The sequence below is a fragment of the Saccopteryx leptura genome, chromosome 5 (assembly GCF_036850995.1).
Source record: "Saccopteryx leptura isolate mSacLep1 chromosome 5, mSacLep1_pri_phased_curated, whole genome shotgun sequence".
Taxonomy (NCBI): domain Eukaryota; kingdom Metazoa; phylum Chordata; class Mammalia; order Chiroptera; family Emballonuridae; genus Saccopteryx; species Saccopteryx leptura.
This window is the reverse complement of record NC_089507.1, coordinates 54,173,092-54,190,054: the sequence shown is the minus strand read 5'-3', so window position 1 is coordinate 54,190,054 and position 16,963 is coordinate 54,173,092. Positions and strand designations below refer to the sequence as shown.

Here is a 16,963-nt window from a genome sequence, read left to right as displayed (position 1 = left end):
CCACTACCAATAAAATGAATGTTTTGCTCCTTAGGAAGGAGAGAATAGAATATGGTGTTGATGATTCTCTCGCTGCCTTTATCACAGTTTGCTAAAGATTGCATTCCAACCCCAAATACAGTTATATCAGACTGAGAATTTAATCTGAACTTGGCCCTTTCCAATTTTATCTTATTTTTCAGACCATAGGAATTTCTCCTGTTTTTTTTTTTTTTCAGAATGATTTCACCAATCCCACTGTAAATATAACTGGGCATATGCACCTGCCGTATTCCATCCTGAAAATGACTTAAGTCTAACTGTTCATAATCAGCAAAACAAGTTCTATTCCATTTTATCTGTTTGATAAGTTCAGAATTCTGAGTTAACACTAACACTTCGATCTTTAACACTAAAATGGTTATACTTATTGTGACTTGGAATGAAGCCTGGGCAATAATAATAGCACTATTGTACCTATTGCAGGAACTTACTTATTTCTTTCAAGATGCTTCGTTTTCCTGCTGATTCAGTTATCACATCAATCACTTCTTGCTGTCCAACTCAGCCACTGCCATTCAGGTAACCTTGAATGAACTTTTATGGCAGGAGGCCGACAGGATGCCATCAGAGATCTATAGTTTGCAACACCTGGTACAAAATTTCTCTCAATGTTCACTTTTTCGACTTGAGTACTGACTTCCATGTGATTCCTCTCAGCCCTCTTAAGAGTGAATAGATCTGATAGGGAATGGGTGGACGTGATTAGACTGATATTGCCCTTTAATGTTCCTATTCCTCTATCTATGGGGGCTCAGAGACATTGGAGAATTGGACAGAGGCATCTAAAATTTTGTCGAAGTTTGTCAGTTTTTAAATTCGGAAGCTTTAGAAAGGTGTGAACTATTACTCACAGTGTTGTAGTACCCCGATCAGATCTACTTAAACTAGCAGTTGTGAAAGTGACTCAGGCCTACATAATCGTTACTATGTGGTAAAATTCAGCTACATTCTGAATGTAAATACAGTACAACTGTGAGGTTGCCACAGTTCCACCTGGAGAAGTGCCAAGTAATTCTTCACCTTCTCAGGGTCTACCTGGGTGTGGGTACTCAGTAAGTGTGTGTGGGAGGGTGATTAGTGCCATCTGTAAGCTATCTTCCCAATTTTATATAGTTTTTACAAAACTCTACAAAATAAACTCGTCGCATTGATTCTATTATCACATTAGTCATTTCCTGCTGTCCAACTCAGCTGCCGCCATTCAGGTCGCTTTGAACACACTTTGGTAGCAGGATGTTACCTTGAACATAAACATTCTAGATTCTTCTCTCCTTGTATCCACTTTATGCTCCACAGGAAATACTGTTACCCTCATTCTTTCTATAGTTCCTAGCAGTTCAGAGTTTCCTTCACTAATTCAAGACCTTAATTTTTTCTCATCTCTGTTTTAAAAGAGCTGTAACTGTTTGATTTGTGATATACAAAAGAGAATGAGGAAGCTTTAAAAAATGATGGCTTCTCTTTTTTTTGGTTTTTTTTTTTGTTTTTTTGTTTTTTGTTTTGTTTTTTTTTGTTTTTTTCATTTTTCTGAAGCTGGAAACAGGGAGAGACAGTCAGACAGACTCCCGCATGCGCCCGACCAGGATCCACCCGGCATGCCCACCAGGGGCGACGCTCTGCCCACCAGGGGGCGATGCTCTGCCCCTCCTGGGCGTCGCCATGTTGCGACCAGAGCCACTCTAGCGCCTGGGGCAGAGGCCACAGAGCCATGCCCAGCGCCCGGGCCATCTTTGCTCCAATGGAGCCTGGAGCCTTGGCTGCGGGAGGGGAAGAGAGAGACAGAGAGGGAAAGCGCGGCGGAGGGGTGGAGAAGCAAATGGGCGCTTCTCCTGTGTGCCCTGGCCGGGAATCGAACCCGGGTCCTCCGCACGCTAGGCCGACGGATGGCTTCTCTTAATGGGAAAGCATGCTTATTGTAGTAGTTGCAGTAAACAGTGTTTATTAAGCACTTACATCTAAGTACGGTGCACAGTGTTTTTAACAATCATCCATCATCTTATCACAGTATGTCTGCCAAGTTTTATCGATGAAGCAACTAAAGCTTAGAGAAGTTAGGCATCTTAAATAAAGTCACACTGCTAGGAGATGACACTCCAGAATTTAAAGCCAGATATATCTGCTAAGTCTATGCTACTAATCATTTTACCATTACATTATAAAGTAAGCATACTGAGAAAAATTCATAGTGAATGAAGATATTTTATAGCCTCCGAACTGTCTGTAATTAATAGAGTTGTATATGGATCATAAGTGCCAGAAGCTATTCCAATGTTTTTCTTTGAAATGTTTGGCATTTCCCACTTTAGGAATCATAAAAAAGAACATTGTATGACACAGGGGGAATAGGGACAGAGTTTTTTTGGTTGAATAAAAGGTAATGGTTGAAAGAAAAAGGCTTCCTTCTTCTTTCCTAGGTTCCACGCAGTGAAAGAGAGAGAGAGGGAGAGAGAGAGAGAGATTCTCTTCTCTTTCCAGAAAATGACCTATTTAAGGAGAGATAGAAAGGCCAAACCAAAGGTGTGTTAGAGCACAATGAACCATCTCTGTGAAACAAGTATTCAGCCTCCTTCGTTCATGCACCAGACTTAATGATATGATGACATTGCTGGTATATTTCCATTGAATGTGGTTGCTGACAGTTATGCCAAAAAGAATCATTTTTAGAACTGGGAGTTCATGTATGAATTTCCTATTTGTGTGCTAGCTATCAGAACTTCCACAGTTCAAGAGTGCGAAAACACTCGAGGTTAAATAGTAAAGCTGTTTGCAGGTACAGTCTCTTGCCTTCAATGCAGGTTTATAACCCTTAAAACCAACTTTTGAGGAAAGCCTTCCATTTGATGTGGCTGGTGGTGAGAGTTATTTATATGTTGTGGAGCCAATGAGATTCCCTGATGAGGAGAAAATTCCCAGCTAATGATCTAGCAGTTGGGCTTGGGTCAAAGTGAATTACAGTATGCTTTCAAACCTGAGTAGTCACATTCAGAGTTTATGCCCATACTCATAGGGTAGTGGGCTGGTATCCTCCCGCCCCTTTTTAAGGGGTAAGGGTGTAGTGGGCTCTGTACTTCCACTATTTCTAATCCCATGTGGCTATAACTTGGTCATCAATCTTTCTGGTCAAGCGACACCTTTTTTTTTTACCCCTCAACTTTACTAAAACCACAAAGGTGGAGAGGAAAATGCCTATTCATTAATGTCAGACACTAATTCACATAACTTACAGGCCCCAGTACAGCATTAAATAAACCTTTATATAAAGCGTAAGTCAGACGTGGTTCTATCAAATGTGTTTTTAGATATGTGGTTGTTCTAGACATCAAGGCAGTTTGCAAAATAAGATTTTTTCCCCCAGGTTTTATATATTTGAAATGGAAATGAATATACTTTCAGTTTTATACCAGCACTTTTGAAGAGTTTTTATTTTAGTATCCAAATGATCAATTTTATTTTTCATTCCACCAAAAACAGTTTCTTTGCCAAAAATATGTTCATCTGAAAGCAGACAATCTAGATATTTAGAACCTAAGAATGCCTTACTCATTGTCTCCAGATAGACAGACATATGTACAGCTGTATGTTTATTTCTCTGTATATATGCCTCTATGTGTTTGTGTATACTGTGTACCTCCATTTGGAAAATAAAAAAATTAAATTCATTCAACTAAAAATAAAAAATCATTTATACTATTATTTTCTTTAGCTTTAGATAATTTATGACTTTCTTTGGCATCTCATAGATTCAGTTATAGCAATTGAAATGACTTGCTATCCAAATGGTTGCTGGTACAAATTGTGGACCTATAGTGTTAACTGGATGTAACCATTCCTTCCTTTGCAGCATTCACTAGAAAAACATATCCAGAAGAAACAAAGTGATACAGAGTGACCGATGACTGTACCACTAGATGCCGTTGTGTTGCCATGCTATAACTGGATTGTTAAGTTAAGGCTACTGGGAAAAGGAGTGATTTGAATGTATGAAATACAAATTCTATACCAGGGGTCCCCAAACTTTTTACACAGGGGGCCAGTTCACTGCCCCTTAGACCATTGGAGGGCCGGACTATAAACAAACTATGAACAAATCCCTGTGCACACTGCACATATCATATTTTAAAGTAAAAAAATAAATAAAACAAAACGGGAACAAATACAATATTTAAAATAAAGAACAAGTAAATTTAAATCAACAAACTGACCAGTATTTCAATGGGAACTATGCTCCTCTCACTGACCACCAATGAAAGAGGTACCCCTTCCGGAAGTGCGGCAGGGGCCAGATAAATGGACTCAGGGGGCCGCATGCGGCCCGCGGGCCGTAGTTTGGGGACCCCTGTTCTATACTCTATGATTATTTACTTAAGTTAACCACTGTGAACTTCTCAACACATTTTTTTTAATCTATAATCTCAATTTGTTTAATAGCTCCTTAGCCAGCATGTGCCTGTCCCCCACTCTCTTTGCTCTGCACAGGGGATGTAGCTAGAGGAAGACAAAACCGCTCTTATTCTCACGGAACTTTCAGGCCAGCCTGGCAGTATGGCTTTCTGCACAACGTTGCTGTTCTATGTTGAGGAACATGATATTATTTATTGAGAATAAACTCTCAGTGTCTCAGTGATTATGGATTATAACAATGGGCCTCTAGAAGATTCATTTCTTATAAGAAGTTACTAGAAGGCCTGTTGGGGAAGTTGAAATGCCTGAGCATTTTTTTTTTTTTTTTTTTTTTGCTTCTTTATAGAGACAGATCTGGAAGGCCTTGACGATCTAGGTACTGTTTACCGCAGCATTGACCGGCAGCTAAACAAAACAATTAGACATCGCAGACATGCGGGAGAAAACGATTACAACATTGAGGTGCTTCTGGGAGTGGATGACTCCGTGGTCCGTTTCCATGGCAAAGAGCACGTCCAAAACTACCTCCTCACCCTGATGAACATTGTGAGTGATGACTCCTTTTTGGGTTATTCTTTTTTTTTTTTTTAAATCTTTTAATTCACTTCTGTTTTGCTAGTTTCTTCTAGAAACCTGTGTGAGCACTTCCATGGCTGTGCCCCACATCCAAATGTGAACATGACTGCGTAAAATGCGAACAGTATTCATACAGTTACCACAAAAGGATGCAAAAATAAAGGAATCATGAAGCACACATTTCTTTTGGTTGATCAGCTAGTTTTCCATTGTCATCAACAGGAAATCCTAAATTTAAAAAGTCAGAATGAGATGTAACTATGACATGAATTATGTTTTTCATTTTGTTCTGAGAATAATAAAGAGTCTCCGGACTTAGTCTGCCTACGTTGATGTGAACTACGAAAGACAAAATAGTTCTTTTAGCATTATTTTGTGTCCTTGGATGATAAAGAATGACTTAGGTCCTGAAAGGTCTGTCTGGATGCTTGTTGATAGAACTTTTGAATAAGATTGATATTTTTAAGTATTATACAAAAAAAAAAGAAATACAAGGGAAATTTTAAAAATAAAAGGCATGCTATTATTAAGGCTTAAATAGCAGGTATTATATTATAAATCTTGTGAGACTTTAAAGAAGGGAGCTATGACAATATTCATCCAAGTTGTAAAATGCTGAGAATATGAAATTAGAATTTAGGAGGAGGCTCTAGTGTGAGCTCTACTAACTGGTTGGTTCTTTGACCTTAGACAAATCACATACCTTCTTTGGATTTAGTTTGTGTGTTTATAAAATTGATAGTTTTGACAAGATATTCATTAATAATTTAAATCAGCAGAAAGTTGAGAGTTATAGGGATTCATTCACCTGTTGTTTCTTTGTGTGTGTGTGTGTATGTGTGTGTGTGTGACAGAGAGAGAGAGACAGAGACAGAGAGAGGGACAGATAGGGACAGACAGGCAGGAAGGGAAAGAGATGAGAAACATCAATTCTTCATTGTGGCTCCTCTAGTTGTTCATTGACTGCTTTCTCATATATGCCTTGACCAGGGAGCTACAGCAGAGTGAGTGATCCCTTGCTCAAGTGAGCAACCTTGGGCTCAAGTCAGTGACCATGGGGTCATGTCTATGATCCCACGCTCAAGCCAGCGACCTTGAACTCTAGCTGGTGAGCCCACACTGAAGCCAGATGAGCCTGTGCTCAAGCTGGTGACCTCAGGGTTTTGAACCTGGGTCCTCTGCATCCCAGTCTGATGCCACTGCCTTGTCAGGCTACCTGTTGTTTCTTTATTTTGCTTTTCTGTTGTTTTGTTTTATGAAGGTCACATGGAAGTCTAAAGGTTTTCTAAGTAGAATCTATTGACAAGAATGTTGGCCCTCATCAGTTGGCTCAGTGGTAGAGCATTGGCCTGGTGTGTGGATGTTCTAAGTTTGATTCCCTGCCAGGGCACACAAAAGAAGTGGCTATCTGCTTCTCCTCCACTCCCTCTGCCCCAGTAAGATAAGGAAACAGTCTTAGCCTTACAGGAAAATTCTAAACAAGAAGGGAGGTTGTGAGCCTAACATGCCTGGGAACCTGAGAAGGTGCTTATAGAGGGGCAGTATACATTTGCTCTAGAGGAACTCAAAGCTCTTTCCACAATTTTCTCTTTCACAAAAATCAATGAGAGAGGGAAACAGGCGCCTCATAATGTAAAGTGAAGGAAAACCCATGTTTTCAAATATCAACCATAAATCAGTCAAAGGCAAATGGCTTTCCAAAACAAAGCAGCATATTTGTGGGAACTCTAAACAAAGAGCACAGCCTCCCATCCTAATTTGAGGTCCCTGAAAACACCAAAGGATTTGTTCAGGGTGATGTATGGTGCCTGAGATGGATCCTAATCTCAGTTTCCAATTTCATGAACACCTTCGGCCACTGATAAGCCTGGGGAGAAATCAGGAAAGAAAGTGGTACACAACTTTCTGAGCTATTTTCATTGTCAAGGATGTCATTGTCAAGGATGACTAAGCCTGACCAGGCGGTGGTGCAGTGAATAGAGCGTAGGACTGAAAAGCAGAAGACCCAGGTTTGAAACCCCAAGGTCACCAGCTTGAGCACAGGCTCATCTGGTTTGAGCAAGACTCACCAACTTAAGCCCAAGGTTGCTGGCTTGAGCAACGGGTCACTCTGTCTGCTGTAGCTCCATAGTCAAGGCACATATGAGAAAGCAATCAACGAACAACTAAGGTGCCACAATAAAGAATTGATGCTTTTCATCTCCCTTCCTGTCTGTCTGTCCCTATCTGTCCCTCTGTCTGTCTCTGTCACACACACACACACACACACACACACACACACACACACACACAATTACCAAGAGTGGGGGCAGACACAAATTCCTGCTCTCTACCTTTTCTTCTACGAAGAAAAAGCCACTGCTGGGGGCAGTGCAACAAAATCCACTGAGCCAAGGGCACAGACAAAGACCAGCTGCATATGGGGAAGGGTAGAAGACAAACATTTACCCTAGTCTTTAGGACCAAAAAACGCTAGGAATAAAGCTTTGGCCATGTTGTGAGAACACTCAATCAACATGTGGAGAGAATCACATGAAAAATATGTGGGGCCTTCCGGCCAACAATTAGCATTGTCTTACTAGCTGTATAAGTAAGTTACCTTAGCAGTGGAATCTTTGTAAACCAAAATTAATTTTAGACTGTAATAAAGAATATTTATTAATATTTGAGCAAATGGAGCTGCAGTCCGGGAGACGTAGATTCAGTCAGCAACCTAACTTGTGTTCTATTGAGACAAAAGGGAGGCTACCTTTTATAGTGAAGGTTCCTATTCAGGTTCTCACTTTGGATTGTTTCAGGTAAATGAGGTATCAAACTGTGAGGTTCTGATTGTACAGAGCAAGTCATTTTTTGTGTGTGACAGAGACAGAAAGAGACAGAGAGAGGGACAGATAGGGACAGAAAGACAGACAGGGAAGGAGATGAGAAGCATCAACTCTTTGTTGCGGCACCTTAGTTGTTCATTGATTGCTTTCTATATGTGCCTGACCAGGGGCCGCAGTGCACTGAGTGACCCCTTGCTCAAGCCAGTGACCTTGGGCTCAAGGTAATGAGCCTTGCTCAAATCAGATCAGCCCACACTCAAGCTGGCGACCTTGGGGTTTTGAACCTGGGTCCTCTACATCCCAGTCCAACACTCTATCTACTGCACCACTGCCTGGTCAGGTTGGACAGAGCAACTGTTAATCCTCTGGTAGAAGGTGAAGCCAGGGCTTCCCTGCAGTAGTTGACTCAGGTGAATAAGCGGGGAATGGTATGGGAAGCTTAGTTCAGTTTGAGGTTCTTGGCTGTATATATAGTACATGAGAAGCCCTGGCAGCAATTGGCAGCTAGGCTCTTACTATTTATAAAGTTCAGGCCCTTGGTTGACCACAGGGAGTCCATCCTAGAAGACAGATCCCTCTGGAAGTTCATACCAAATGAATCTTTCTTCTCAGATCCACACCTTACATCTTTTTGCCCTATTCAAGCCTTCAATTGAATAACCTCAGCTGACCTCTAACTTTGACTTCATGAGCAACACCAAGCTAGAATCCCTCAGAAAAATCACTCCTAAATTCCTGATGCATAAAAACTGAGAAGGAGAAGAAATTATTACTATTGCTTTAAAAAAAGAGGAGGAAGGGGATGAGGGGGAAGAGGAGGAGAAACTTTTTAAAAATACCAGTTATATTTAATTTTAACTCAGGTTAATTATAGTTTAAGTGTACTCAAGAAAAACACTTAAAATATAATACACGTCAAGAGTAATGTTAAATATTTTTCATCTGCTATTTTAAATTAGCCATGCTGACTGACCACTTTCTGGTAAAATGTATTTTATCTGTTTCAGGGCCATATTGCCTAATGATAGTGATGACTGTACTTGAGCATATGGTCAAGTTTTGTAGGTGATGATTTTGATATGATTCTTCAGTTAGGAGGAATACCCTCTACCCATTCTCCAGCTCCTTTGTTAATCAGTGAAGCTGTGAATAGTAACCTCTCTTATATCTCTTTATTTTTAATTATGTTTTTGTAGATCCTAAACTTTCTCCAAGCCTTATTCATAAAGAAGAGATAAACAGATATGAACATATTTTGAAAACACACAACTTTTGCCCATCTTTAGATTCCTAGATTGTCATTTCTGACAAATTTTTATACTTTCAATAAGAGATATGTAATATACGTTAAGTCTTTGTTGTGATCTCATATTTTATCTTGTTATATTAAGAAATATTTAGTTTTACCCCCTTTTAACATGGCTGAACTGCTCAGAAAGTGGTTCTCAGCTATGGGGCATGTTTCATTCTGCAAATATTGATCCCTGCCTACCATGGGCAAGGCCTATTTAGGCATAAGGGATATCCCATTGAGCACAATAGAAAATTCTCTTGGGCTTGGTAGAGGACCACACAAAGAACTAAATATGTAATTGTAGGTACCAATAACTGCCAAGAAGGAAAATAGAGAAGGGTAAAGGGCTATTGTCAAGGACAGAGGAGGGCGGACTACTTTGGATAGGAGATTAGGAAAAAGCTTCTCGGAGACACTCTGTGGGCAGAGACACAGCAGCTCAGTGGGGAAGAGAATCAGGCAAAGGACAGGGTTAAGAGTGGTCCAGTCTGACGGATCATAAACTGCAAAGGCTCTGAGTCAAGAAAGCACTACTGAAAGGAGTACTGTTTCTTAGCCCATTGAGTAATTTTGGATAAATAGTTAAAAAGATCACTAGTGGGATAATAAAGGACAAGAACTCAGAGGAGAGAATGGGGGGCAATCTTTGGAAATAAAGAAATAGAAATGAATTTTTTTAGAGTGAAAAATAAAAATAATTGGATTATTCTGGAAATTTTTCCAAAAATGTTTCTTTGTATCTTGATACTCAAACTCTGTTGGTAGAAATGTATATTATCATGTGAACTACTATGAAGCTTACTTTACTGAAATCTGAGCATTCTAGGCAGGTAGCAATGTTTTTTTCCCATTCTGAACATAGTGGCATTGAAGCCTTTTGACTTAATTACTACTACCACATTGGCTTTCGTTCTCTTGCTGTGGTTCTTTCCTTTGGAATGTCTATTAGCTGCAACATGGGAAAATATACCGAGAGCAAAAGCAATGAAATGTAAAAGATAGGTACCAGTTTTTATTCTCTTTTGATCTATAATATGATGGAAAAGAATGGTTCTTGGCAATATTATGAAGCTAAAAGGAGGAAATACCCTACAGAGTTTTAGAATAGTCTCGAGTTATAAGAATAAAGGAGGACCCTTCCTTGATCAAAACAAAACAATATAGAATTTCAAAGGATAATTCCATCATTTGAAATTTTCAGTTTTAAAGTCAAATGCCCTATAATGCAAATGGGATTCATGAAGTTCCTTTTCAAGAAATGAGTCTTTGTTTTCTAATGTTTTCCTTTTTAGCCATTTGCTCTCTATGCAAGGTAAAGTTTTACCTAATTTAGGTAAAAGTTACCACTGCTATGTTTTGACATTGGATCACACCATAGAATTTGAGAAGAAACATTAGAGGTAATCCTCTATAACATTCTCCTTTTTTGAAGACAGAGAAATTTAAAAACAAATGTTAGATTACTTACCTGGTGTCAAGTACTTAGTGAAGGCAAAACCAGACTGATTTTGTTTGATTCCCATTTTAACTCCACCTCACTTTAGCATTTATGTCTTAGTCATCAGTACACAATTTTCAAAAATATAGCTGAAGAAGATTTTCTAATGTGACCTAATGAACATATGTACTCATTAAAGCTTTGGGCTGGCTGCTCAAAATATTAGGCTCTAATGGGAATTAATTTACAGCATCATCAGAACTTGCCTGGAGGAGGAATATGCTACCTACCTTCGTTTTCTGACTTGCTCCATAATGAGCAACTCAAACATGAAGACTCTAATTAGTCAAAATAATATTTAGGAGTCAAAATGCTTGTGTAGTAGGTAAGAACAATGGTTTTTAACAAACATTTTAGTGTGTGGACTTATTTATGAATCTCAGGAAAGCCATAAAAAAACATATTTGTGTCCAAACTAATGCATAACCATTTCATAAATTCAAAGTCCACTTGATACTCATCCAGGTCAAGAATGCTGATGGATAGCCGATGTAACTTAACATAGCTCCCAGTAGCCATATCTGAGATGATATGAGCAAAAATAAATAATAATAAAGCGTTATAATACATGCAATTAAAGGAATACTTGTGAGTTCATTCTGATACAAATAAATACTGGACTATGTCAGCAAACAGGGGACAATTCTTCCTTATAGTGGAGTTAATAAATGTAGCACGAACGATAGATGTAGAAACATTGCTAATTGGCAAACACTAAAGCAGTAATTGTTGCAAGCAGGTATCATCAATGGATGACAAAGATTAGTGGGTAAAAGTATAATGAGAAGTAGGATATATATGTAGGCTCAAAATATCTTCCCACTAAAGGATTTATTAATCATAAAAGGAAAACTAGTGAGTTTATATTGCCGAGACCTGACAGCACCTTAACACGCAGTCAGGTCATCGCAGGAGCTTGAATTCAATATTAAGTGAGTTAAGGGAAAGCCATTGTAGGTCCCTTTTTGTATTGTAAAGGATAGATTGGGGAGGCTTAGGAACAGTGAAGAAAGCCAACTGAAAATTAATTACAGATGTTTAGGCAAGAGATGATGATGTATTAAGTGATTGCCATAAGAAGAGAGTATTTATGGTAGAATCAATAGAATTTGCCAGCAGACAGATTGGGGACTGAGGGAAAGGGAGGAATCCACCATGATTTACACGTTTCTGGTTTGAACACTGCTGGATCATGGTGCCATTTACATCAGTGCAATGATCTATGAAAAAAATAAAATAAAACCCAGATTGTACGGAATGAAATCTAGTGATAAAAATCTTTGAAGGTCTCAATATCATCTAGTTTCAGATTGAGGTTGAAAGAATGATTCCATGTTGTTAAGGATGAAGGCTTATACTACTACCAACATGTAGCCTTTGAGCTCTGCCTGGTCCTGTGCTAAATACTTTACATGAATTGTATAATCATCCTCAACCCTGGAATATGTTCATTTTTATTCCCAGTTTATAAATGAGGAGGAGATTGAGATTTAGAGAAGTTAGAAAGGTTTCCCCGAGTCAGACAGCTAATAGGTGGCAAAGCCAAGACCTGAGCCCACATCTCCCTGCCTTCAGAGCCCAGTTCTTCCTCCCTAAGCTTTACTGCTTCTCATACATCCCTTGCCAAATAAAACTCAGACGTCGTTCCTTTATCTTTTACTGTGTCTTGTGAGAATAACATTCAAGTCATGGAAATGAGAATTCAGTTACGTCCCTGACTGAATCAAATCAGCGAGCTGTCCAGTTTAAAATTCTAACAGGGTGATGAAGCAGAGTTTATGGTTAAGAGCAGCCCTGGCCGGTTGGCTCAGCGGTAGAGCGTCGGCCTAGCGTGCGGAGGACCCGGGTTCGATTCCCGGCCAGGGCACATAGGAGAAGCGCCCATTTGCTTCTCCACCCCTCCGCCGCGCTTTCCTCTCTGTCTCTCTCTTCCCCTCCCGCAGCCAAGGCTCCATTGGAGCAAAGATGGCCCGGGCGCTGGGCATGGCTCTGTGGCCTCTGCCTCAGGCGCTAGAGTGGCTCTGGTCGCAATATGGCGACGCCCAGGATGGGCAGAGCATCGCCCCCTGGGGGGCAGAGCACCGCCCCTGGTGGGCGTGCCGGGTGGATCCCGGTCGGGCGCATGCGGGAGTCTGTCTGGCTGTCTCTCCCTGTTTCCAGCTTCGGAAAAATGAAAAAAAAAAAAAAAAAAATATGGTTAAGAGCAGAGGTCCCCAGACTTTTTACACAGGGGGCCAGTTCACTGTCCCTCAGACTGTTGGAGGGCCAGACTATAAAAAAAACTATGAACAGATCCCTATGCATACTGCACATATCTTATTTTAAAGTAAAAAAACAAAACGGGAACAAATACAATATTTAAAATAAAAAACAAGTAAATTTAAATCAACAAACTGACCAGTATTTCAACAGGAACTATGCTCCGCTCACTGACCATCAATGAAAGAGGTGCCCCTTCGGGAAGTGTGGTGGGGGCCGGATAAATGGCCTCAGGGGGCTGCATGCAGCCTGCTGACGTAGTTTGGGGACCCCTGGTTAAGAGGGTGGGTTATTTTCTTTCAATGTGCCAGATGGTGGCTGTCACCAACACTGCCCCCTCTGTGTCAGGTATTTTTACGTTTGCTAGGATCTAGGAAGTGATCTTAGTCTATTGTGCCTGTTTAAGTGTTCAGTGCCCTGGAGGACATTGAGTTTGTGCCTTAATCTGAGGATTTACCAAGTAAAAAGAAAGTTCATTTAAAAGAATGCCTCTTAGTATGTATGACAATCTTGGACTTCCAAGTACTCGCTAATAATTAAGAGAAAATTCATGAATTATTTTTTTGTATCAAAATTGGCTACTTCAGATGGGACAGGAGGTGAGGAGAGACAGGGACATCAATCTGTTCCTGTATGTGGATCGGGAATTGAACCAGCAACTTCTGTACTTTGGGGTGATGCTCTAACCAACTGAGCTGTCCAGGCAGGGTTGGTTTTGATTTTTTAAGTAATATTTTTGAAAATGATGAATGTGACTGTGAGGCAGATTTGTCTGGGGAGTAGATGTTTTTCGGCAACCTAAGTAAATTATGGAGCAGTTTCTTATTTGGGTCATTGTCGTTAATCCATGTCTTACATTTGAAGTCACACTATCTTGTCATTTATTTACCTGGCGTATATACTTGCTCACAGACCAAGTCTTTTTAGATTCCAGAGAGGCAAAAATTAATAAAATTTAGCCCCTTTCCAAAAGGAGCTAATTCTAGCAGACAAAATAAATCAATAAATAATAATAAATGTAATAGTTTGTTCAAAAGATTCAGCCACAAAGTAAACATTAATTGAAAGGAAAGGGATAGGGTTTGGTAAATAATGCCAGGAGCAGATAAAGTCTTCATAGAGGCTAGGTCATTTGAGTTGTACTTTGGAGAATGAATTGGCATTTCCCGGCTAGGCAAAGAGAAGTCCTGGAAGATGGAGAAACGATGCTAAAAGCGGTAGTTTTTGGAGCTGCTGGAGTTTGTCTATAGGTGAACTGAAAGGTATTTAGGGGAGCTAGCAGATGAGGCTGGAGAGAGCAGTTGGGGCTACCTTTAGAAAAACAAGTGCCATCCCAAAGAGTGTGAAGTTTATCCTGCTAAGGAAGAGTCAAAATGTGATTTAAAAGATTAGTTACTTAGTCTGTTTTAGAAGGAGAATGCTAGATGCATTAGAATGATTTGGAGGAAGAGGCTGTTAGACACCATGCTATGAACATAGACGCATAGCATAGTATTTATGGGCCGGAATTAGGGGAGAGGCCACATTCTGTCTGGCTCCAGACTCCCCGTGGTTTACACTACCCCTCCTTGCCTCAGCCAACGCTCTTCCCTTCCCGATGCTGACTGAACATACTAGGTCATAGAGGCAGATTGGAGTAAGCACACATCAGTTCAGCCACCCTTATACAAATAGGCACACCTTCCCTGGAAAACCCTGGACCCGTCATTCTGGAAGAGAGCCCCACATCACAGGCTACGTTAACATAACACAACATCCAGTGTTGCTGCCAAGGAGGCCTCTTTGATTTTTACTGAAAGCATCTCAGTTTCCTCCTGCCCTTTTGATTCTGCAGCCCCAAGTTCCTTCCTTGACATTCACTCATTTTTTCTTGTTATCCTACAGATCATCAGAATGACCTAATCCTTCCCAGATTTATTCCATCCTTCATTTCTCCCAGGGTCCTAAAACACAGAAATGCCTTTTAGCTTGGTGAGGAAATCATTTTTCTTGTTCTTGAAGAAAGGGAATGAATTCTACCTGAACTTTGGGTGTCTCCACTGTTCCAAAGCCCAAAGAATTTGTAAGGCCTTGTCGCTGAATTGCCTATTCTTAATCCACCCAAAGCATAATTACCATAAAAGGACATGCTCATGTTTATGAAAACTATCATCTCCTTTTTTCATTCTTTTTTTCCAAGAGAGAGGAGAGGAGATAGAGAGACAGACTCTCACATGCGCCTTGACCAGGTTCCACCCAACAACTGCTCTCTGGGGCTGATGCTCTGCCTATCTGGGGCCATGCCTGCAACCGAGCCATTTTTAATGCCTGAGGCAGAGGCTTCATGGAGCCATTCTCAATGCTCGAGGCTGATGCACTTGAATCAATTGAGCCATGGCTGTGGAAGGGGAAGAGAGAGAGAAGGGAGAGGGTAGAGAAGCAGATGTTTACTTCTCCTGTGTGCCGTTGACCAGGAATCGAACCTAGGACATCCACATTCTGGGCCAACACTCTACCACTGAGCCAAATGGCCAGGGCCAATAAGTCATTAAACAATTATAATCTGCCTTCTGGAAAACCTCTAAAATGGGCCCAAATTACCCAAATGCAAACATCTGCAAAAGTTTTAACAGGTTATTGCAGCGTTCCAACTGATTGGATGCATACTAAGCTGCTGGAAGGGATGGGTTTAAGAAATGTCCACAGGGCTTGGTAACACATTGACTGCAATTCCTGAAGAAGAGGGAGAAATCAAGGATGATTTAGTCTTTAAATGTGACAGAATATTCCAAAAAGAATAGATTATAGGGAGAAGTTAAGTACCCTTTAAGATATTTAGGTACACTTTCAAATAGACAGATCTGTTAGTAGTGTTGAACAGATGGCTCTGAAGCACGAGAGGTGAGTCGGTGTCAGATATATAAACATTTGGAACCCATCAGCCTGTAGGTAGTTGGTCGAAGGAGCTGCAGTGGAGGAAACACTGCAGAGAGAGTCTGTGAGAAGGGAAGAGGATCGGAAACTATGAGACACGGCCATGTGTGGACCAGGCAGGAGAAGATAAGCGAATATTGCTTAAAACAAAAACAAAAATATCATTAAAGAGCATAGTGTTAAACAGTACTAAATACTGCAAAACATTGTAGGTGTTTTTGTGTTTGCTTGTTTTCTTATTGATGAAGGAAAATAGAGACAATGAAAGAGGAAAGGGAGGGGTTGGGTAGGGAAGTAAGGCTGATGTTTTGGAGCAGAGTCTTTAGGGAAGTTGGAAGGAGCCTCAGAAAAAGGTAGAGGCTTAGCACTTCCATGTGACGGGAAGAAAGAGGCAGCGATGACTGTCCAGGACAGGGATCGACATCACAGACTTATTTGAATTTTGGCTATGCTTCTATTTGGGGGAACAGGATAGAACATGTCTGGATCTCTGTCTGTTTCTGAAGTGTGATGAGCGGTCTCCTTTGTAGGGCTCTGCGCTTTTGTGACGTAGGGTGAGCGTGTGCACCTGCTCTTCCCTTTGCCTCAGCTGCTCGTTCTCCCACAGGCACGGACCATCTCCTCCTGTTCGTGCGTCTCCCTGCCCTGTCTGCCCAGGCTCGGGTAGCTTCTTCCTCAATCTCTTGTCCTCTCACCAATCTTATAAGGACAGTACTATAATTATCCCATTTTACAGATGAGAAAACTGAGGCATAGAAACGCATGCCCAAGGTCACATAGCTAAGATCAAACCCAGGCAGCCTGGCTGTAGCGCTCATGCTCTTAACCACTAAGCCATACTGCCTCTCCAGTGCTAATCCAGTCATCTGCAAGAAAAATGAACGCTGCTTTGTTGAAGCCAGACAAAGCTGTTCATCAGCTAGTCAGACAAAGCAGGTCAGATTGTCCTGCCAGGAAAATGTCCTGGGAGAAATTGTCCTGTCCGGGAACAAACCTGGAAGGAATTTTCTTTTCAAGGAAAGGAATACTTGGTTTGATTTTACCTTTCTCCCCCCTCACATCATTTGAAAGCCCTTCCAATTTCAGGTCATCTGAAAAGTGAATTAATGTTCTTTTTACCCTTCTTTCAGGTAATTTAATAAAGGCTCTGGGCTC

The 16,963-nt window shown here is 40.7% G+C and overlaps 1 protein-coding gene across 2 annotated transcripts in view; it reads left to right on the top strand.

Annotated features, from left to right (window-relative positions):
- ADAMTS3 (ADAM metallopeptidase with thrombospondin type 1 motif 3) overlaps nt 1–16,963 on the top strand; it is a 262,766-nt gene that overhangs the window by 198,164 nt on the left and 47,639 nt on the right. For both annotated transcript variants that reach the window (XM_066385335.1, XM_066385336.1), the window contains one exon: nt 4,790–4,989. In XM_066385335.1, coding sequence (XP_066241432.1) covers nt 4,790–4,989 — 200 coding nt within the window. The remainder of the gene's footprint in view (nt 1–4,789; nt 4,990–16,963) is intronic.